Raw genomic sequence first — 24,585 nt, forward strand, 5'->3', positions numbered from 1 at the left:
GAAGGCCTGGTTCTATTAAGCCATGGTTGCTTGGCACACTGCACAGGCTACACAGTCTCATTATCAATAAGGGCTCCATTGCCTTAAGCTAGTCAAAGTGAAGACAAACTCCGATGTACCTGTGCGTATTCTACTCCAATACTTACTTGACGGAAGAAAATGCCTGGTAGTAATCATGGGCTTTTTATCTCCATCAGAGCTACTGGTACTACTCCAGCTGCCCCAGCTACCACGACTGGCACGGACACTTCCTGAGGAACTTCCGCAGTCTGAGCTTGAATCAGAGCAAAACTTTTCCAAACAGCTCTTCTTAGACTGTTGACAAAAGTTTTCTGAAAAATTTGGGAAAAAGTGAAAAACTGTTAAACTTAAATAAAAATTGAAATGTGAATTTATAGCCATCCTTTCAACCCTCGGAGCAGAAAACATTTTTTACAGATGGCTTCTCTGACATGTTTGACATTTTATGGGCATACAAGATGACAAGGATCCTGCACCAAGGTGCTTACTATCTAAATTACACCTATGACACAACAAAATGTAACAACAAATCATGATGCACAGGGGCTGAGACAGAAGAAAGAAATGGTAAGTGCTCAGCGCTCTTTAAGCAGCATAGATTTTACCGTACACAGTGAGATTACATAAAGATCCTGGAAGCATGCACATGAAAAACCAAATTAAATCTAATAAACAAACAGTTAATGAATTATGGACATTCCTTCTCTTCCTCTTATCAAGAATAAAAACTGCTACCTTACAAATTTTTTATTTAACTTTCTAACACACCCCTTCTAAAAGCTGAGAAAAGCAGACAGACTGAGGAAAGATGAACAGGTCCTGGCTTCAGCGGTTATCCACTGAAAATTTCCCATCCCACACTCTGCTGTACGTAGGTATTCTCTGGGTTGTCACATCAGCTGATCTCAACAGGGATTCTATCACACACACAGAGGTAGTTGATAGGTAGGCATGCCCCAAACACTTTAAGGCAGTGTTGTCCCCTGGATATGAGACACAAGGTGGGTGAAGTAACATTTTATTGGACCTAATTCTGTTGGTGAGAGAGAGAAGTTTTTCAGCTTACACAGAGCCGACCTAAAAAAGCAGCTTTCTAAACCCAAAAGCTTCTCTCCCTCTCACCTATAAAAGCTGCTCTTATAAAATGTTACCTCATCCATTTTGTTCACCCAAAAGTTTCAGGCCATACAGCTGCATGCCCTGACACTTCTTCTGACTTTGACTAGGGAGTATTGTGAATAAAATGCACTCAGCCCCTCAGAGAAGGGATACGTTTCACATTTCTTGGAATCTCAGCAATCTCAGTGGCTAGCCCCCAGAATAGCTACATACAGCCCTCGTTGGTCAGGATGGTCAGACTAAGAGCAAGGAAAATAAAAAATCCCCAAGGGAATGAATCAAAATGTTCTGGTGTCATAAAACTACGTATTACCTTTTCCTACTGCAATCCCAACAATGCTTACATACCTGTTTCTCCCTGTGTAGACAAATTCCCAACTTTTTGGTCTGGTTTACAAGTTTCCCCGTTTCTCTGAGCACACCAGTTTCTTATGCCAATGTTTGTTCTCAGATCAGGCCTTTCAAACTCATTGCACATACGCTTCAACTCATTCTGTTCAGGAACCCTAAAATAACAACAAAACAAAATGGGTTTACAATTTAACTACCATTTTTCACCTTCCAATTACTGAATTAGCAGCTTGGTCAATCCAAGAGCAAGAGTTTTATGCCTCAGAATAGCAGAGACTGTGAGACAGAAGTACTGTCACGCTTCTTTAAAATGTAAAAATTTTGTATTTTTCATTACATCCCTCTCTCCAATACTACGACTACATCTACACTTGCATTCCTCTTTCAAAAGAGGAATGCAAATGAGGGAAAATGCAAATGCAAATGAGGCACTGATTTACATATTTCATGCATATACATATTGGTTTTCACTAAATTCTTAGCTCACAGAATCCAATATTTCTTGATCTAACACATTATCAGCTGGATCCATGTTAAGGGAAGCCTGTAGCGAATCAGATGGTAGGGCTAAATGCAAAATACAATTACACCGTGGAAACACAAAGCATTGTTTAGTATTACGTATTTGAGGACGAGCTTAACTAATACTGGAAATAAGAATCTGAGTTGTCATTATTTCTATGTAGAGTAGATGGTCACATTTTAACTCCCAGAAAGCAATGATTGTTGGAAGATAACTAAATGAAGTGGTAAAAGAAATAACACTAGACATAAGCATTTCCCTTCCATTTTTGTTTATCTTGACTTCACACACCTTGATCCGACAAAGACTTACCCAAGCGTTGAATTCTACATATTGTTGTGAGTAGACTGCAGGATTATCAAAAGGGTCCACGACTTTACAAACTATTAATCTAGACACACTACTTAGTATGTGTTAACTCATAGATCTTTTCAGGATTGTGACTTTAAATCTAAGATGTCCAGGGGAGGAACTTTCTCTTACTGTGTGCCTGGCACGACGGGGCCCTAGTTCCAGGTGGCATCCCTAGAGGTTACTGTAATACAGATACTCTAATAATGGCAGATGGCAACATAAAATAATAGGAAAAGCTTATAATTAACTGATTCTTAAAAGTGACTGAAATAAACTTCAAAAAAGTTTAAAATCTTTAAGGATCTTTACACATTCTCGTCTAATATTCCTATCTGACACTGCTTTAACTTACCATTAACACTTGGCTACGAGCCACAGAGAAGTCATTTTGTCAGTATGTCTAGAGGTCACCAAGACATTCTTTTAAAAGTTAATTTCTAAGTCACTACACTTCACAGGCTTCTTTATTAAAATAAAAATCCCTCTCTTCATCTTTACACTATATTAGAAAATAAAATTACTTCAAACTAGCAAAGAGATGATCTGATTCACATGAACTTGGAATCATTTCAAAAGATACTCGTTTGCTAGAGACAATGGATTTCATCCATTCAGAACAGACTGGAAAGGAAACTAACCATCTCAGTTTCAAAGCAAGCAAACTTCCAGTCTGTAAGGGAGAGGCAATTTAATACTGACCAGTATATAAATTCAAACCCTCACATTTCTCCTCTGCTTGCTAGCTCAAAGACAGGAAATAGGTGTTTACAAAAGTGCTGGTATAACATATTTTCCAATTGCATAATTAGCATTATTTCATTTGTTGTCAGGCATATAAATTGATATTTTTTCCTTTAATCTGAATTCCTCAGCAAGAAACAATTTACAGTTGAAAAATAAACAGAAGACTCAAAGTAGCAATTTCCAAAGACACTTAACTTCCCTTTTAAAACCATCCCATCTGAACCTTAAATGTGATCCTTATTCTGCAAAGAGACCCAGCAGTTCCACTAAAATTAAAAGAATTCCTTTTAGATTGTTTGCAGAGTGGGGTGTACACATCTTTGTGTTGGTATAAAGACAAGTGGGCAAACACATGCTTCCCGTATTAAGTATTAATATGACAGTTCTGCCAATGGATTGTATTATGTTATCAATAACATAACTAGCACACTGCATACAAAATCTAAAGAGACTGAAAATGTAGAAATGAAAGCATGCCCAGTTTCAACGCAGGGTAATAAAACTTATGATCATCTGAGGATGAAACACACACCTTGGAGATACATTAACATTCTTTTTCTTGTTTTTTCTAGATGTCCTACTTCTATTCCAACTTATATTCAATAAATTCCCTTCCCTTTTCTCCTGAGATTTCTTCTTCCGACACACATCTTCCTGCTGAAAAGACAGACATGAACTAGTGAGACGACACATCTATTATCAATGAAGTAACTTTGATAAATTTACATCAGTGGTTTTGTCTAAGCAAAGCATATTCACAAAATGATTGTTTTACAATTATTGCAGTATTTAGTGCCACGTTCCAAGATCACCAATTAAAGCTACCCAGCCAAGATTCAGACCTTCTTATCACCAGTAAATGAGATAAATGTTTTGGTTCTCCTGGTTCTTTCCCTATCCTTGACTGAAGTAGGATGTGCACGGACGACCAAGACTATACTACTCTTAATGGACTAAAAATTAGAAACAGCTGCCTGATTTGTGATCAGTTTTGGGGGGAGCTCAGCAGCAATACACTCTCTCTTCCCTCATGTATTGGTGGCGTCCCCGCTGTTTTGTCTGAATTATTACTAAAGTAATAATGAGGATAAGTAAAACAGAAAATATATTAGTAAGTGTAAGTTTTAATTTATACTGGACTCAACAGACTACCACCAGCAACACACGAGAAGCAGCAGAATATGACAAAAAGCCATTTAAAACTGCACTAACATTTTCTGAAGACAAGATTAGGACATAGAAAATGCATTCTATATGTTTTCAATCTGGAAGTACAGCGTGTAATTTATTATTAATGCTTTCCATGAAGGATTAGACAGAGCCCCAGTCTGATTCTGCTCCCTGCTCTATCAGTAACCCTAGAAAGCTACAAAAACACTCTGTAAATTCAATATTCAGTGTTTGTAAAGCTCCTGAAATCTTGGATCAAAAGATGCTATCTTGCAGGTTTCCTGTGGTTATTACTATTTAACATTTTGTGGAAATTAATTCATCTTTTTACAAGCTCAAATTCAGTTTCTGGCATAGAGATTGGCGTCACAGATTCTAAGGCCAGAAGGGAACACATAGGTCAGACTAGATCACAATAATACAGGCTATAAAACTACTCCCCTGCCCCCCGCACACACCCCAAAAATAAAAAACCCAACAGAGTGGAAAGGGGACGGATGATCCTTGTTTGCAAGATACCTCTCTAACAGGGCCTCTAACAAGGTGGGAGCTCCCCACACAACAGTATTGTTGCTGACACTTGGTGCTACATTTAAGTCAGACTGTGTGAGTCTGTATGCTTCTGCTTAGTTGAATGGAAACACGTTTGCAATACAGCCCACATTGCACATACCACCTACTTGTGAACTCCACCAAAACGTGTTTTTTTTTTTAAATCATTTTTAATCCAGGGTTAATGCACATAACTAGGATACGTGGACAATCACAACCTAGTGGTTCTAGTCATTCATCAGATCGTCAGTAAGAAGATTTTAGGATTTATTCTTTAGTGAATGTTTCTCTTTTTTATTGTAGGCATTGTAAATTGGAAAACAAGTAGGATTATTTAATACCAACCTCAACTGAAACAACTTCCTGTTTTCCATAGCATGGTGCATCCTCCTTAGGTCCTTTACTCATCTTTTTCTCATTGGAAGGGTTTGTGTTAATTTGTTTTTTCAATGTCTCACAGTTTTCTGTTTCATTCCTGAGAGGCACTTGTTGGTGATTCCCTAGAATGAAATACAAACAGTGTAAATCTTGGGAAGAGCACGAGGCTCCCATTCACTTCCCCAGTCACTCCTGCTCCACATTGGCCAACATTTTTAAATGGGGATGCTTCCCAAAACATTAAGATGATTAATCATTTTTGCTTTGTTGTTTACCACCCCGGCCTGAAAAGTTAATAGTCATGTTGCAAGAAGTTTTATATACAGCAGTATTAATATACACTTCGCCTATGTAATCACCCTGTCGGTGCATCTTTAACCCCTGTACTGTTAGGGCAACACTGGGGGCACACTCAGCGGCAACTCTCAACCAGATTCTCATCATCTTAAATCTTGATTGCCGAATATCCCTTTTCTCTTTCCTTAAATGAAATGTAGCAATTCACATTTATTCAACCTGCTTCAGCAAACATCATTCTCTTTGCCCTCTTTTTACACCCCTCTACTGCTCCCATTTCTCTATCTATCACATCACACGTAGGCTACTTGGTTGTTCTGTCAATATTCTTCATGGCCTATTCCTGCACTACTTGCCATTTTTCCTTCTCTACCAACATGTCAGCTTCTACCACCCATTGGCCCCCATTACGCCAGTCTCCAAAGACAACTGGTTTAAATTTTCAAACAAGCACTTTGCTGCCTTCTCCCAACCTGCCCTTCCCCACAACCATCCACAAAGCTAAAGTCTTGTCTACATGAGGGGTTCTCCTGAAAAGACTAATGCCTGATTAGCTCCATTTGTGGATGCTCTTATTCAAGAACGAGAATGCCTTATTTCAAATTCTCTTAACCCTCTTCTAACATGGATTAAGTGAGTGGATGAAAATCATTCAGAATGATGCACTCATTCTGGAACAAGAGAGTCCACACAGGTAGTTAATCAGGAATAAGAAATCACACACAGGTTGAACGTCTCATCTGGCAGCCTCCCAATCTGATCTGTGCAGAACGAGAGAATCTGCTGGACCACAGGAGATGAATATTGTCTAGCACATTACCAACACTTTCACTGCTGACTGGGCTCTTAGAAGCATCTGGGGTAAATTACAGCTAAATAAGAGCACAGAGCACTGAGAGCTGTACAGACTGGTGGCTGTAAACAAACTTTATGGGCTCATGGGAAACTTGGCCATACCCATGATGAGTGGCAGTCCAGCTAACTAAAATCATGCCAGATTATGGATGCTGCTGGACAAGAGAATGCTGGATTAGAGAGGTTCAAGCTATAGTAAATTTACATTGTCTTACTTCAGATTAATCTTCCTATATAGGCCAATTCATTATCTTCCTTCAAAACCATGTGCTGTGATGCCCACAAACACTTGTGTGTGGTTGGGCTGCCAGTATGCTGAGACCACAGTCATCATGTTGCCCAAAATTGCTGTTGCTTCCTTATGCACCCCAGCTATTTGTCTGTATCCATATGCTGTTTCACACTTAGATCACTAGCTCTTTGAGACAGGGATCCTCTTTTGTTCCCTGTTGATACAGCAGCTAGCACTTTGGGATTCTGGGCCATGACTGAGTGAGACGGCAACACAAATAGCAAATAATAAAAACAGTAACAAGGATGTCATGGAAGAGGATCTCTGGTTGTGAAATGCTCCCCTAGAGGAAGTCAGCCGAGTTTCCCTCAGTGGCTGCTTTTAGATGACTTCAGATTCATTTATTTTTGTAGGCTTCTTTATTCTTGCTTAGTCTTTGTGTTAATTGAGAAATGTTCGCTTTTGTCTGGTGGGAGGCCATGTCAGGCTATAAGGATTTGCCCCATTTTCAGACTGGTTGGATCTCTCAATGTTCTCCACTGGTATAATTGTATAATATTTACTGAATTCTTCTGCTTCAAAATACTCAGAAATACAGACATTTGTGATTCCCCAGTGACCTAATGGCAAGGTTCTAGGCTACCCTGCACATGACATGCATAAGGAACATAAGAAGGCCAGGACTACCCCACAGATTGAACAGGGGTGGGGAGAAGAGAACACCTATCCCAATCTCATTCTTCAGTGCTCCTTTTTGGGCAGTTTACTGGCAATGCTCGCAGCCTCTGAGGAAGTCAAACCTCCCTCCTGTGTGAACAGGAGCATTACTATGAGAGGGGCACGGATGAGCATGGAGGAGATGGGGAGGAGCAAAGAGGCATCACAAAACAAAGCAATGAGCAAAACCAACGAGGAGTCCTGTGGAACCTTATAGACTAAGGCTACATCTACACTAGAAGCATCTGTTTACAGAAGATGCTGTCAGAAGAGATGTTTTGACAAAACTTCTGTCAACAGATCATGTCTACACTCTGACAAACGGACCCCAGAGCATCTACATGGATTTTTTGGTCGACAGTTTCTCTTGACAAAATGTATTTTTTTTTGTGTGTGTGCGTGCGTGCGCGCGCTCCATGAGTCTTGTTGACAAAACTCTCTAAGTGTAGATGTAGCCTAACAGATTTATTGGAACACAAGCTTTTGTGGGCAAATATCCACTTTATCCGATACATGTCACTCACATCTGGTGAAGTGGGTCTTTGCCCACAAAAGCTTATGCTCTGATAATCTGTTACTCTATAAGGTGCCACAGGACTTCTCTTTGTTTTTGTGGAAACAGACTAACATGGCTACCCTCTGATACTTGTCAGCAAGCAATAAGCAAGATCGCAGAGTGGGGCTGGAAAACAAACAAGTTGCTTATCTTCTAAAAATGTGTCAATTGGCTTCCACGATGTAATACATTAATTATTTTCTGAAGGCTTCTTTGTGTCACAAAGACAGTCTCTAATTAACAGTCATGAAAGTATAAGATTTAACTTATAGTCCCAAACCATCTACAATTAAACCACAGAGCTTTGGACAGCCAGCAAACCCCAAGTATGCCAGGAATCGAGAAATCATTGAAACAATTCTTTTAGTTCTTTAACATTTGACACCACGCAACCCAATTCAAAACAGCAAACGTTAAAATCTCAGAGAGCTGATAAGTAAGAAAGAAAATCCCCGAAGAAAATCTAAGTGAAAAAAGGAATTTAGAAGAGCATTTAAAAAAAAATATTAACAGTGCTACAGCTGACTATCCTAATGTGAAGATGTGCACAATCTTAAGAGCCACTGTGGCTCCATTAGGAGCTCTTTCATGATCTGAAAAGCAAAAGGGACTTCTATAAAAATACAAATTGCAAAGGATGAGTACAAAGCAATAGCACAAGGATGTAGGGACAAAGTGACTTCTAGCAAGGGACATAAAAGAAAGTAAGAATTTGTATAAATGTATCAGGGTCAAGAGAAAGACAGGGAAATGTAGTCCCACACCTTAGCAGAGCAGGAGAGCTAATAACAGACAACCTTAAGACGACAGGGGTGTTTAATGTCTATTTTGCTTCATGAGTCACTAAAAAAGAAAACTGTGACCAGACACTCAACACGGTCAGTATTAAAAACGAGGGGAAGGAATGGAAACCAAAATAAGGAAAGAACCATCTACAGAGTATTAGATAAGTTAGATGTATTTAAGTCAGCAAGACCTGATGAAATTCATCACAGGGAATTTAAAGAACTCAGTGAAGCAATAACAGGTAACTCTGAGAACTCCTGAAGGATGGGTATAGTCCCAGAGGACTAGGCAAGGACAAATATAGTACCCATCTTTATAAAGGAAAACAAGGAGGACTGGGGAAATTACAGATCAGTCAGCCTAACGCTGGTATTTGGAAAGATACTGGAAAACTTATCAAACAATTTGTAAGCATCTAGGGATAACAGGGCTACCAGTTCAGTGGTTTTCAACCAGTGTGCCAACACACACTAGTGCACCGTGAGAACTGTCCAAGTGTGCTCTGAAATTTTGTCAATTTCCTCTCGTTATGGCTCTGCAAAGAGCCACCACACAGGCCCGAGCTCTAGCAACAAGCTGCAGGGGTTGTCAATTTCCCCTTGAAGTTCATCTTTGCAGAGCTCCAGGCAGGAAAATGCCGCTCCCTCAGAATTCACACCAAGAGGCAGCTGAAATGCTGCTTCTCAGCCCAAACGGGCTGGTGGAGTGCCCATGTCCCCTCCCTGATGTGGCCAGGCAGGAGGCAGTGAGTAGGAGACTGCTCTTTGGAGCACACACACAAACCCATACCCCGGCCAATCCCTGCAAGTAATTTCAGTGGTCACTCAATTAGTCAACATCCCATTTGATCCCTGTTCAGCTTGTTGGATGCACTGCTGTGGTGCAAACCTCTCTAGTAAGACCATAATCATAGTAAATGTAAGTGACATTTATGAACAACCGATTCAGCTGAAAAACGTGGGTGTGCTGTGGATTCGTTTTGTCTCATTGAAGTGTGCCCTGTGACTGAAAAGGTTGGAAACCATTTGCTCTAAGTAATAGCCAACATGGATTTCGAAGAACAAGTCATGCCAAACCAACCTAATTTCCTTCTTCGACACAGAGAGTAGACATGATATAGCTTGATCACAGTAAGGGTTTTGAACCAGTCTCACAAGCAAACTAGAGAAATGTGGGCTAGATGAATGTACCATAAGGTGGATGCACAACTGGTTCAAAGACCATATTTAAAGAGTAATTATCAATGCTAAACTGTTAAACTGGAGGAGAACTATCTGTGGACTCCTCATAGGGTCAATGTAAAACTATTAAATATTTTTATTAATGACTCGGATAACAGACTAGAGCGAATGCTTATAAAAATCTATGGACAACACCAAGATGGAGCTTCTAATAATCTGGAGGACAGGATTAGCATTCAAAATAGCTTTGAAGAATTGGTCAACTCAACAAGATGCAATTCGTGACAGACAGGCACAAAGTACTTCCTTAGGAAGGCAAACTGAATATACAACTACAACAGTTGTTATAGTGGACCACAGACTGAACAGGAGTCAACAATATGATGATGATGATGGTGTAAAAAAGACTAGCACCTGGGGTGTATTTATCCAAGTTAAATATGCAAGATTTATGAAAGTAATTGTCTTGTTCTACTTGGCACTGGTGAAATCTTACCTGGAATACTGTGGCCAGTTCTGGGCACCACACTTTAAGTAAAGTGTGGACAAATTGGACAGAGTCCAGAGAACAGCATGAAAAACAACAAAAGATTTAAACAACCAGACCCATAAAGAAAGGTTAAAAAAAACCAAACAAAACTGAGCATGCTCAGTCTTGAGAAAAGAAGACTAAGAGGGGACCCGATGACAGTCTTCAAGTAACTTAGGGGCTATTAGAGAAAAGGACTGTGATCAGTTGTTCTTCATGTCCAGTGAAGACAGGACAAGTGAGTATGGGAGACTCAGGTTAGATATTAGGAAAATCCTTCCACGGAAAGCTATGGAATCCACATCACCGGAGAATTTTAAGAGAAGGTTGGACAAACATCTATCAGTGACAGTCCAGGTGGTGTTGGTTCTGCCCCAAGGCAGGAAGGCCAGATTAGATTACCTCTAGAGATCCCTTCCAGCCCTGAAAGTCTGTATTTTATGATAATAAAAATGACTTGGTAAACACAGATTTACTTTTGTTACGAATACAGCAGCGTTTACCATATGAAATGGCTTGGTTTAGGTAGAAAGAAGGATTTCTCTGAAGTGTAACTGATTTCCCATGTATTTGGTTATGTTTAAAAGTGTAAGTATTTATAAAATTTATTTAGTTGCTTTCAAAATATACAAGTAGGTTAACAACACTATTTCTAGAGCATCTGAACATTTTCAAAGGACTTCATAAGTGTTAAATTAGTTTGTCTACATACTTGAGATGTGTAAATATTAGTACTGTAAATTTATTTAACAGAGGAGGGACCACACAGGGTAACTGACTAATTTAGGGTCAAATAGTGAGTTTGTGGCAGAGATAGGAACATCTCACCAACCGGCAGCACAGCATTATCAGGACATCAAAAAACACCCAGATTTTGTGACCTGAATATCTGGGATTCAACAGATTTGCTTTTTCCATGTTCTCGGTAAAAACACATAGTCACGAGAAATATTCCTTTGACAGCCTAACACTCCTCCTGAGCACCTCTCCTCCAGGAAGGCCTAGTCTCTTGATTTAAAGACATCAGCTAAACATCTCTCAAGTCTCTGATAAGAGTGGCAACTTGCGATTCCTAATAATATGAGAACATCCAAATATTCTGGTGGCAGCTTTTGACCTTAATAGGTTACAGTAACACAGGTTGCACCTCCCAAAATCTGGGTCTGACAGGACCACAAACTTCCCTGGAGCAGAGAGACTCAGAAGGGAGGCTAACAGGAAGGCTTGCACCTGGGAGCACTGCTGTGTGGGAGCCAAGTAACACAGGAGCCTAGCGATTCTTGTGTTCCCAGGCCATCGCAGCGCGTGGCAGCCCGGATGGGGCTGGAATCCACAGGGCTGGCAGCTGGGGCCACAGCCCAGCTAGGGCTGAGGCCAGCGTCAGCCAACCAGGGGCTGGAGTCAACTGAGTAGGGGACCACTAGACTAGGAGGGAGGAGGGCTCGAGTGGCCGGGGGGGCGGTGGGGGGCTGGCAGAGGCAGGGAGGGCAGCCAGGGTGAAGTGGAGCTGGTGACATGGAGGGGCAGCAGGCTGGGGCCTGGAGGCAGCGAGCCTCCCCTGGCCCAACAAATTCCCTTGTTCATTGAGGGTCAGGTCTAGAGGTTGCCTGATCTGAGGTACAACATGTATTACAAAAGCCAAATGCTTGACTTTTGGAAGTGCTAAGCATCACAACTCCAAAGTCAGTGGGATCCCTAGCAATTCAACAATAAGACCCCTGATTTTCAGTGGGCCTAAATAGTCATAGCTGTGCTCCCCAAAGAGTTTAAAACTTTTCTTAAGATTTAAATTGGAATATATGACCAAAGGCAAACTGTATTTTAATTCTGTCTATGGTGGAAATGTATTCACCTCTAAACTTTAACTTTTACAAATATCACAGTGTGAGTTTATGCACTGAAGCAAGTGTGAAGTCCTAAAACTTTATCATATCTATATGATATGAAACTTGCTTTCAGCTGCAATCTTTCAGAAATACCCTTGAAGTTGCATCTTAGCCTCAGCTGTGATTTACAACACAAAGGAATTTTTTCTGGTCAGATCCTCTTGCTTGCAAATCTGCAAACACATATCAAAATCATTATATTCAAATTTGGCACATTAACACATGGTTTAAATCGTGATGGGAACTTTCTGAGTCACTATAGGGGCTCGTCTGCATACTTGGCTCAATCTAATTCTTGACCTTACCCCCCACCCCTCCACTCTCTGATTTGCTCACCTTGATTATCTTTTTCTGATTTGTCCTCCTTGCTTACTGTTTTTGGTTCTCTGTGCCTTAAATATTGAGTCTGTTCTGGTCTGGCTATGGTCTGAAGAAGTGGGTCTGTCCCACGAAAGCTCACCTAATAAACTATTTTGCTAGTCTTTAAAGTGCTACTTGACTGCTTTTTGTTTTGATATCAAAAGCAAGAAGCATGAGTCAAATCTCCTCTATGCGCACAAAGGGTGAAGACCCAGCCGCACTGAAGCAAAGGAATGTTTTCCCACTGACTTCAACGGGGCCAAGATTTTCACCCAAAAAGTCTACTAATTTCAAAATGATTTATATAAATAGAAAGATCACCATTATTTTTCCTGGAAATGTCTTGCAATTCTGGCTGTTGCTGAGGTGAATTTCTTGACAAGTGACTTTCAGGTAGCTTCTTAGATACCTTCAGAGAACAGAACTCCTGTTCTTTGAGTTCAGTTATATTTTCTGACGTTTTTAGGTTAGTTTCCTTAGGAAACATACATGTTTGCAGATCCTCCTTCAAATCACACTCTGAAGAAGTACTTTGCATGAGAACTGCATTTTTTAGTGCACTTTCATCTTTATCCAGAAAGTTTCCTGGAAGAGTTAAATTCTTTTGCATGTTTACATTTATGCCATTTGCATATTTTAGGTTTAGCCAGTTCTCATTAACAATATCAGTGCAAATGTCCTCTTTGGGTGCTGAGGTTTGGTTCTCTATAGTCTGATTCTGCTTTTCATCAGTAGTTGCAACAGCACTGCCAGTTATTGTGTTTGTTTTTTGTTTACTATAGTAAACTGAACATTTGTGTTTCTTCTGAGCATGGCTATAGGTTGCTGGACTTCTCTTTGCAGCATTCTGGCTTCGGCTGGATGCAGCACCTACAGAAAGGAAACCTTTGCCTTTGCCTTTATCAGAGGTGCTACAGGAATCCATAAAGGTCTTGCAGCTGCCCCTGGAAATGAAATAAATAATTATTAAGGTGTTTTAAAAATATATGTAAAGCCATCTTTAAATCACATTTTTAAACAGTCTTCAATGAGAGGCAGAGAGCAACATTAATGAACTATAAGGAACTGGAAGAGGTAGACAGTAAAATTTGGAAAAGAGAGTTGCTGAGGGGGAGGGTATTTGACTTCCCAGTTCATTATAGAGCTTCTGTACACAGTGTATACTCTCAACTGTCCCTCCACGCACTCTTCCCTGAGTGCAGGAGTTCAAAGTCAGAAGAAAGAGGACAGAAAAGGCTAGGAAAAAAGATGTTTGTCTTCTCATTGGTCTGCTAAACCCAGGGTTCTGAGCTCAGCTCCTGAGGAGGCTATTTAGGGGTCTGGGGTAAAACAGATTAAAAAAAATCTGAGAGGGATGGTGCTCGGTCCTGCCAAGAGGGCAGGGGACTAGACTCCATGACCTCCTGAGATCCCTTCCAGTTCTATGAGATGTGAGATATGTAGCTGGATTGCTACCTTCTTTCTGCATAAAACTCAGAAAGGAGCAATTTACCTGAAACTATCATCTGTTCTTACAGAAACTAGTGCTAACAGTCTAAAGACTTCACTTAGGGGCTGTGGGTTAAATTATCATCAAAGCTGATTTGTGGCTGCCCCTGACTGCAAAGATAGTCACAAATGTGTTTCCAAGCAGAGTCAGCCCTAGATAAGTGCACCTTGCTTGGTCACATAGGGTTTTGCATTTTTATTTACATCAAGATTTCAACAGCACCAATGATCCCTACACAAAGACTCTGGGCATCCTGACATTTAATTAAATGTTACAATTTCACTCTGATTCCAGTATAAGCTTAAGTACTGCCATCTCCAATTCATGCTCAAGTGAATCAGGACCTAAATTCAGAGGTTAAGATTTAATGGCCTTGAAAATACTTTCTCTTACTAATTTCTGAGTGTTAAATACATACATGTAATTCCCATCATACAGTACTAATAACACAGCAGTTATGCAGTGTGTTCATATTACCCATCATACATTACATTATCTAGGTACTGGTAGTAATATGCAAGGCTAGTTACTCTGAGTTTGTTAATCTCTCATCTGTAGAGATTAAAGCACTAGGGTGCACATGATTGTATCAGAATGCTGAAAGCTCAGTGAATGAAAAAACATTTCCTGGAACAGTATTTCCCTAAAGGAGTTTATAATATCATAGTACAAAAATTAGAAAAGGACAGACTACAAATGAGAGCAGTTCAGAAGAAGATTTTTTACTTGTAGGAATCGGAGCTGATTATATCCACAGGATTGCTGTTTTGCTGTGACGAAGAACTGGGATTTGGTCTCTGTCTTGATTTCATAAATTCTGATAAAATGTATTGTGCTTGCTGGAAGGCTATTAGAATCACACCAAGCAGGGAGAAACTGTAAAAGAAAGCAATAGTTTTTGCTAGGAACATGCCTCTAGAGAAAAACCAAAGGCATAACTCATTTTATTTAGATATAAAATGGATCTCAAAACAATGCAAGCACTAAAGAGCATACTGTACTAAACTATGTACTGCTTTGCATATACGGGATGTGCATATGTCTTTTCAGAAAGACAGACTGGGTGATCAGTTCTCTCTGACTCAAAACTTCTATGATCCTGTGATCATGTTATTTTTAAAGCACTAATGATGTACTCACTGCTATACAAGATACAAATAAAGTCAGTCACTCCCCCAAGCAGCTAAAAAGCTAAACTACAAACTCATAAAAGACAAATTGCACTAGGAGACCCAGAGGAGGAAAAACTTCTCTTTTTTTAAGATAAATATTCTCATGGCTTTCTAAAGAGGAACCTAAAATCAAATTTACTAGAAATATAAATCATCACTCTACTGGGGTCAGTGTCTGAAGTCAAAGGATTTTTTTTTGCACGGTATATTAAAATACAATTATCTGAGTGAATTATGGGTAATCTTTGCTACCTCTGGAAGCAGTCAGCACATTCTATTATCAGGAAGCAAAATATCTGAACTAATCAAAATGGTTCTATTCCTATGTGTTTGTAGCATCTATTAATCGGTCTCATTCACTATAAGTATTTTAGTTTGTATAGCATAAAACAGTATGATTCTGGACTTCCAGGTCACAGAATAAGCATGCATTGAGGTGTTATCATAAAAACAACATGACTTTTACAATCACATCCTATCAATTCTGAAAAATAAGAGTGAAATTATTAGGATTTAAAGTTTTGCACGAAAATGGTACCAGAAATCACGTACATTGAGAACAGTATCTCAATTACATTATTTATTATACAATATAATTATATTGTACAATATACATTATACAATATAATTATATTATACAATATAAAAAGAAAAATAACACAGGCACACACATAAAAATTATGGAGCCAGAACCTCATCTGTTATAAAGTGTCTCCGACCTGCTGACTGTGCAGTGTCTGATACATAAAATTAGCTAAAGCACGTCTGCTAAATCAGTGGTTCTCAACTAGGGGTATTTGGACTGCTGAGGGGTATGCAGAGCACTTTCAGAGGGTACATTAATTCAGTGTTTCTCAACGTTTTTTAAGAATAAAAAAGTCAGACTTATTTTTTATGTTAATCTAATTTTTTTTTAATTTTTTCTTTTTGCACAACTGTAAGTACAATGGCATGTTTATTACTTATGAGCAATTGCTTCCAACCAAGCAGTTATGATTAAGTTGTTTAAACAAATATAACAGTAGAAAAAAATTGTGTAGGTCCTTATTTTTTTCTTTGAAAAAGGGTACTTTATTAAAAAAAAAAAAAATTGAGAACCACAGTGTTAAACCACCTTTCTACCACAGTTTCTTCAACAGAATTACTTAAGAAAAATCCGCATTAAACAAGAGTATGTTTAAACACCATTAAAACATATTTAACTACACCAAACGTGCTTAGATTATATGTTCATTCAGCTCTTTCTGGGCTGCTCGGGCAGTTACTACTGCACCCACCCATATCTATTGCCAGGGATCTCCTTGGGATGGAGGGGTGCTAGATAGGATAAAGTGACTCCTGGGACCAGTGGGGCTGAAACAATTTGTATAGTGAGACACTGAACCAAATTGTATATCCTGTATCTGAGAGAAACCACTTCAAGCCAGTGGGAGCATCCCCAAATCTGTCACCCATGCCTGGGCATAAACGAAGCAGGAAGGGAATATGGCAACTCTGCTCAAAAACTCTCTCTAGTCGAAAAAAAAAAAGCAGTCAAGTAGCACTTTAAAGACTAGCAAAATAGTTTATTAGGTGAGCTTTCGTGGGACAGACCCACTTCTTCAGACCATAGCCAGACCAGAACAGACTCAATATTTAAGGCACAGAGAACCAAAAATAGTAATCAAGGAGGACAAATCAGAAAAAAATGATCAAGGTAAGCAAATCAAAGAGCAGAGGGGTGGGGGGGAGGGTCAAGAATAAGATTAAGCCAAGTATGCAGATGAGCCCCTATAGCGACTCAGAAAATTCCCATGCTGGTTCAAACCACACGTTAATGTGCCGAATTTGAATATAAAAGACAGCTCAGCTGTTTCCCTTTGAATAGGAGTGAGAAAAAATTTTTTTCAGTAACATGCATACTCAAGTCATTAACAGAATGGCCCATGCCATTAAAATGTTGACTAAGTGGTTTGTGGATCTGGAGTCTTTTGATGCCTGTTTTGTGCCCATTAACCCTTTGTCTAAAGGAGTTAGAAGTCTGTCCAATATACAAAGCACCTGGGCATTGTTGGCACATGATGGCATATATGATGTCAGTAGAGGAGCATGAGAATGTGCCTGTGATTCTGTGAATAACCTGGTTAGGTCCAGTGACGGTATTTCCAGAGAAGATATGTGGACAAAGCTGGCAGCGGGCTTTGTTGCAAGGAAAGGTTCAAGGACCAGTATTCCTGGGGTATAGACTGCGGCTGTTTGTGATCCTCATAAGGTTGGAAGGTTGTCTGTAGGAGAGAACAGGCTATGGTCCGAAGAAGTGGGTCTGTCCCACGAAAGCTCACCTAATAAATTATTTTGCTAGTCTTTAAAGTGCTCCTTGACTGCTTTTTGTTTTGACAGTATATAGACTAGCATGGCTCCCTCTCTGTTACTATCTCTAGCTGATGTATCTTTTCATAGGGTTCATACTCAACTTGGCTGGTTAGAACACTTGGATGCAGCAGAGAACTGCACTTTAGAAGACTTGGATAAGACAGAGAATCTGGACATAAAATGTATGATTATTAGTAGCTTAAACAGCTTTCATTTGCACCTATGCTAACAACCAATAGTTATCTAATTAAACCGCGCCGTGGGAGCATACGACTTCTTCCACATAGGAGAAAAGATGTTCTTTCCCCAAACTTCTAAGTTCTATAAAGTCCAATCCTGCAAAGTGTTATGCATCCTCTATATTCAGCATCTAACCCTCTGAAGGGTCAGTCCTTAATCACAGACCATGAAATTACATATGTTCATAAAACTGACATTTTATATAACGCTGGCAGCTACTCAAATGTAACTCAAAGAGCCAAAAGCAACAATAAATCTTTGTTTCATTTTATTATCTGAGCGAGGGGTGCCCGGCCCAAGAAGCAAGTATCTTACCTAACAAAGAGAACTGTGAGCCTCCAGAAAGACTCTTCCCAGCTAGGCCCTGGCACCACATCTGCACACAAAGGTAACAAATGGTGAGGAAGGGTAACGTTGAGCGTGAAGTGGAATTCCACACCAGCAGCAGTCACCAAAGTAAGCTCACGGATAACCCATGAAGAGGTAAAATCAGGCGTAAACCTGCCAGCAAAATAAATGCAGCCAGTGTTACTTGTCTAAAGGTAAGATTTGGTTTTATCAAGACAGTATTGATTTCCAAATAGTAAACAACTTCTAATTTAATAATATGAAAAAGACAGGCAACACCTACTTGCTTCAATATTGCCTCCAGCTGACCAGTTTGGCTGTGTCTACACTCACATTCCTCTTTCGAAACAAGCATGCAAATGAGGGAAATTAAAATGCAAATGATTCAGATTTGCATACCAGGCACCTCATTTGCATATTCTTATTTCCAAAGAAGAAAACCAGTGTAGACACTGCTCTTTCAAAAGTGAACTACCTCTTGAAAAGAATCCTCCTTCCCTTTTTTTACAGAAGGATTCTTTCGAAGATTGGGGGGGTGCGTCTACACTTGCATTCCTCTTTCGAAAGAGGTATGTAAATGAGAAATCTAAAATGCACATGGTGTACATCTGCATATTCAGAGCCTAATTTACATATTCTAATTTCAAACCAGCTTCTTTCAAAAGAAGAAAGCAAGCATAGACACTGCTCTTTCCAAAGTAAACCCATCTACAAAAGAATTCTTCTTCCCTTTATTTAATGAATTCAATGAAAGAGCAGCATCCACACTGACTTTCTTCTTTTGAAAAAAGCCCTTTTGAAATTAGAATATGCAAAGTAGGTGTCAATTATGCAAATGTATGCCTTTTTGCATTTTCAATGTACCTAATTTGAATGCCTTTTTCAAAAGAGGAATGCAAGCGTAGACACACCCAGGGTTTACTTTGGAAAGAGCAATGTCTACACTGGTTTTCTTTTTTCAAAATAAACTTTTTTCCAAATAAGAATATGCAAATGAGGTGCCTGATACGCAAATCTGTACCTCATTTACATTTTCAAATTCCCTCTTTGCCTGCCTCTTTCAAAAGAGGAATGCAAGTGTAGACACAGACTTTGTGTATTGATGTTACTATCTACCTAAGAGAAGCACATATGTGCCTGCTTCACATCCGTAATGACATCCGCATTCTCTATGGCTGTGACTACACTACATTTCCCTTCCTGGAGAAGCAATGCAAATGAGGGAAATGGAAAATGCACATGAAGCACTGATCTTCAAATCTTGTGCCTTATTTATATAATCTCTTCTAATTACACTTCCAGAAGAGACTTTTCCAAAAGTAAAAACCGCAATGTAGAGGCGCTTCCTTTGAAAAAAAAATTTACGCTTCGAAAGAACGCTTTTTCCTGGAGGAAAAAAAAATAGGAAAAAGGGGTCTTTTGAAAATGTTTTTCTCCCCCCCGAAGCAGCCCCATCTACATGACTGTTTTTGCTTACGGAAAAGTCTCTTCTGTAAACATGATTGTGCAAGATTATGCAAATGAAGCATGAGATTTGTAAATCAGTGCATCATTTGCCTTTTTCATCTCCCTTATTTGCATTCCTCTGAAAGGGGAATGTAATATAGACACAGTGCCGCCCCCCCCTCCACACTCCCGGCCACGTGCGCGATCCGGTCCCCGCCAGTTCCTTGACCAACTGCCGCGGATGCTCCTGAAAAACACTAAACAGAGATCCGAAGCGGGGAGGATGGGCGGGTGGTGGAGCACCCACGGGGACACATCTCAAAGAACCATAGTTACTACGGTGAGTAACTTCTCTTTCTTCCTCGAGTGTCCCCGTGGGTGCTCCACGATAGGCGACTACCCAGCAGCAACCCAAGATAGGAGGTGGGTAATTGGTTTATGTGCAGCTTGTCCCCGAGAGGACCGCTGTCGACAGACGGGTATCCTCTTGGAATACCCTGTGAAGGGCATAATGTTTGGCGAAGGTGTCACAGGATGACCAGGTCGCCGCTCTGCAAATGTCTTTTAGCGCAATGCCCTTGAAAAAGGCTGTTGATGCCGCCACCGCCCTAGTGGAGTGAGCCCTAGGCGGGGCCAGTAAAGGAGTCTTTTTAAGTTCATAGCAAATTTTTATGCAGGATACGATGTGCTTCGAGATTCTCTGCAAAGAGAGACCTTCTCCTTTCGATTTGGGAGCGAGAGAGACTAGGATTCTATCCGTTTTCCGGAAGGACTTAGTCCTGTCTATATAGAAAGCCAGCGCCCTCGTCACGTCCAGGAGGTGTAGGCGCGCCTCTTTGTTGGAGTTATGAGGCTTTGGATAGAACGAAGGTAAAACTATATGTTCGTTAATATGAAACTCTGAAGAAACTTTGGGAACAAAGGCTGGATGCAGCCGTAAGGTTACCACCTCCTTGGAAAATACTATGCAGGGTGGCGTTGCCATAACTGCCGCAAGCTCGCTCACCCTGCGAGCTGACGTGATTGCAAGAAGGAAGCTTGTCTTTATCGTAAGGAGGCGAAGGGAAACCGTGGTCCCGTTAGCGCATTAAGCACCAGGTCCAAGCTCCACGAAGGTGGAAGAGGTTTCCGAGGGGGGTACAGGTTTACCAGCCCTTTGAGGAACCTGGTAACCATGGGATGGGCAAACACCGTGTGCCCTTCCTCTTCATGTCTGAAAGCCGATATAGCGGCAAGGTGGACCTTCAACGAGGATAGGGAGAGTCCGCCTCTCTTGAGGTCCAGTAAATACTCTAGTATTACGGGTATAGGCACAGTAAGGGGGGCTAATTGCTTGGTAGAACACCATGCAGTGAATCGAGTCCATTTTTGCTTATAGGGCTGCCTGGTGGAAGTCCTCCTGCTACTTTCTAGGACTTGTTGCACTCCCTCCATACACGTGCTCTCTAGGGAGCTGAGCCAAGGATTAGCCATGCTTGCAGTCGCAGGCCTCGGGGGTGTGGATGCACTATGGACCCTTGGGCTTGCGTGAGCAGATCCGGCGCCACCAGGAGGGGTATCGGTGGACAGTCCGACATGCGCAGGAGTAAGGGGAACCATTGCTGTCGATCCCACGTTGGGACTACTAGGATCATTTGGGCTCTCTCTCTCCTGGCTTTCTACAAGACTTTGTGGATAAGCACTGGGGGAGGAAATGCGTAGAGCAGGGGGCCCCTCCACGAGATCGCGAATGCGTCCCCCAGGGACCCCCGTCCCAGTCCTGCTCTGGAGCAGTATTGCGGGCACTTCTGGTTGCGTTGAGTGGCAAACAGGTCTATCTGGGGAAATCCCCATGCATGAAAAATCAGTCGTAGCAGATCGGAACGGATCTGCCACTCGTGTGTGAGTGCGAAGCGCCTGCTCAGCTGGTCTGCCTTCACATTGTGAGCGCCTGGTAAATACAAGGCTTTCAAGGTTATATTGTTGGCGATGCACCAGTTCCACAATCGGACTGCTTCCGCACATAAGGCACGGGACCGAGCTCCTCCTTGCCGATTTATATAAAACATGGTGGAGGTATTGTCTGTACTGATCCCGACTACTTTGCCTTGTATATGGTCTCAAAAGTGTTTGCAGACGTTGAACACTGCTCTGAGCTCCAGTATATTTATGTGCAGTGACTGTTCCGTGGAGGACCACAGTCCTTGCGTCACCTTTTCGCCCATGTGTGCTCCCCACCCTATGTGGGAGGTGTCAGTAGTGAGAAAAAACAGATATTTGTGGTTGGTGAAAGGGCACCCCTGTTAGCATGTTCTTGGGGTTTACCCACCATTGCAGGGATCTGCGCACCTCTGTCGTGGGCGACACCGCCCTGTGGACGGTATGTGCTGCCGGTTTGTAGACGCTCGCCAGCCAGTGCTGCATGCTGCGCATATGCAATCGGGCGTTCTGTACCACAAACATTGCTGCTGCCGCCATGTGGCCCAGAAGCTGTAAGCACGTCAGAACCGGCACCGTAGGGCTGAAGGTGATGACTTGCACGAGGGAACCAATGGCACGAAAGCGGGCATCTGATAGAGAAACCCTTGCTGTGATGGGATTTATACGTGCCCCTATGAACTCTATGTCCTGTGCAGGGTCTATCTTTGATTTTGCCAGATTGATGACCAGGCCCAGTGAAGAGAACGTGTCTGCTGTGATGCGTATCATGCGAAGTACCTCCTCCTTCGAGGTCCCTTTCAGTAGGCAGTCGTCCAGATATGGGAATATAAACACCCCCTGTCTGTGCAGGTAGGCTGACACCACTGCCAAGGTCTTGGTGAAGACTCTGGGGGCTGAGGAGAGGCCGAATGGCAGAACCTTGTACTGAAAATGTTCTTTGCCTACCATAACCTGGAGAAAACGCCTCTGAGCCGGGTGAATAGTTATGTGGAAATATGCGTCTTGTAAGTCGAGGGCTGCGAACCAATCTCCATCGTCCAGTGCCGTAAGTATAGAGGCGACTGTGATCATCCGAAAGCATTGCTTGCGCAAGTACCGGTTGAGGCCTCGAAGATCTAGGATGGGCCTCCAGCCTCCTGTCTTTTTCTCTGTGAGGAAGTATCTTGAGTAGAACCCTTTCCCTTGGAGTTGCTCCGGCACTCTTTCCACTGCCCCTATAAGCATAAGATGGCCTACCTCCTGCTTGAGTCTCGCTTCGTGGGAGGCGACCTTTAGGTGGGGTGTGGGTGGAGGTCGTGGCGGTGGGAGTGACTGGAAGGGAATCGCATAACCCGTGGCTATGATCTCCAGTACCCATTTGTCTGTGGTGATCTTTTGCCACTAGTCGTAGAATGGTCGAAGGCGATGGTGGAATAGTACCTTCGGATGACATTGCGCGATGGTAGTGATAGTGCAGCCCTCAATCTGTGTGTCAAACTTGTGGCCTTTGGCCCTGCCCTGAGGACGCACGGCTCTGTTGGGAACGTCGCCTGGGAGTTCTGTATTGTTGGTGCTGTTGATGTCGCCCTTGCTCGTAGCCCCTGTGGTACTGGGGACGCTGTGGTTGACACTGGTATTGTCTTTGTTGGGGGTAATACTTTTTCTTTCTGTACGGAGGGGTGTAAATCCCCAAGGTCCTGAGAGTAGCTCTTGAGTCTTTACTGGAATGAAGGACCGAGTCGGTTGATTCAGCAAAAAGCTTCTGCGTGTCAAAGGGGAGATCAATGATCTTCGCCTGCAGATCCCTCGGGATACCCGATGTCTGGAGTCAGGACTCCCTGCGCATGACCACTGCCATAGCTGTTGAGCATGCTGCCGTATCCACTATGTCTAGGGCGATCTGAACTCCTGTCCTCGAGGCTGCGTAGCCTTCCTGCATGATGGCCTTGAGCACCAGCTTCTTGTCCTCTGGAAGCAAGTCCATGAGGGAACTCAGCCTGGAGTAGTTGTCGAAATTATGGTTCGTTAGATGCGCTGCGTAATTCGCCATTCTCAACAGTAGGGTAGAGGAGGAGTAGACCTTTCTGCCAAACAACTCTAGTTTCTTGGCATCTTTGTCCGTTCCCCCTGTCTTGTACTGAGAAGTTTTCGACCTCTGTTGAGACGATTCCACCACCAGAGAATTTGGTTGCGGGTGGCTGAACAGGAACTCCATGCCCTTCGCCAGGACGAAGTACTTCTTATCTGCTCTCTTGTTTATAGACGGAGTGGACGCAGGGGTCTGCCATATTGTGGTGGCGGACTCCATGATTGCTTCATCAAGCGGAATAGCTATTTTGGAAGAGGCCAGAGGTCTCAGGTATTTAAGGAGCTTATGGTGTTTCTCCTGCACCTCTGCTGTTTGGATGCCTTGCGTGAAGGCCACCCTTTTAAACAGCTCTTGGAACTGTTTGAGATCGTCTGGAGGATGGACGTCCCCTGGGGCCGTGGCCTCGTCAGGGGAAGATAGCAAGGAACCACTAGGGTAAGCCTCTCTGGACCCCTCTGGGTCCTGTTGACGGTGATACATCCTCTCGCTAGATGCTTGCGAGGGAAAATCTCGGGGTTGCAGAATCAACTCCCCCTGAGATATCTGCGTTTCCGTCCCCGTCCGCGATTGCCCTCGGGGATATTGAACCGTCTGGGGGGATCTGTCCCTGGGAGTATGCCTATGGTGTCTATGCCCCACGTGATAGGGGTGACCATGGCAAAACGGGCACTGTTCCTGAGATGGAGACCTGGACCACTCTTGAGGCGCATATCCCCTGCGTCTGGGGGAGCGAGATCGTCTGGGTGATTGAGATAATGGAGAGACTGATTTGTGGTAGTACTCCAGGGGTTCAAAGCCCAGGAAGGGCGATGGTGGTCCGAGCCATGGTGATGCTGGCTGTAGGAAGGGGGATGGGGGCTCAGGGTATACTGGAGGTGACCCCTGCCGCCTCGTTGGAGTCCGCAGCGTAAGTGGAGGGCTTAGAGCGAGTAGCCCTGC

At 42.2% G+C, this 24,585-nt stretch overlaps 1 protein-coding gene across 4 annotated transcripts in view; it reads right to left on the reverse strand.

The window, feature by feature from the left end:
* TMEM131L (transmembrane 131 like) overlaps nucleotides 1-24,585 on the reverse strand; it is a 164,146-nt gene that overhangs the window by 21,501 nt on the left and 118,060 nt on the right. For all 4 annotated transcript variants that reach the window (XM_074993153.1, XM_074993152.1, XM_074993151.1 and 1 more), the window contains 7 exons: nucleotides 18,180-18,365; nucleotides 14,827-14,976; nucleotides 12,933-13,555; nucleotides 5,180-5,334; nucleotides 3,645-3,769; nucleotides 1,489-1,646; nucleotides 147-332 (listed from right to left, as the gene is read on the reverse strand). In XM_074993153.1, the coding sequence (XP_074849254.1) occupies nucleotides 147-332; nucleotides 1,489-1,646; nucleotides 3,645-3,769; nucleotides 5,180-5,334; nucleotides 12,933-13,555; nucleotides 14,827-14,976; nucleotides 18,180-18,365 (1,583 nt within the window). The remainder of the gene's footprint in view (nucleotides 1-146; nucleotides 333-1,488; nucleotides 1,647-3,644; nucleotides 3,770-5,179; nucleotides 5,335-12,932; nucleotides 13,556-14,826; nucleotides 14,977-18,179; nucleotides 18,366-24,585) is intronic.

The sequence above is a fragment of the Carettochelys insculpta genome, chromosome 4 (genome assembly GCF_033958435.1).
Source record: "Carettochelys insculpta isolate YL-2023 chromosome 4, ASM3395843v1, whole genome shotgun sequence".
Taxonomy (NCBI): Eukaryota; Metazoa; Chordata; order Testudines; family Carettochelyidae; genus Carettochelys; species Carettochelys insculpta.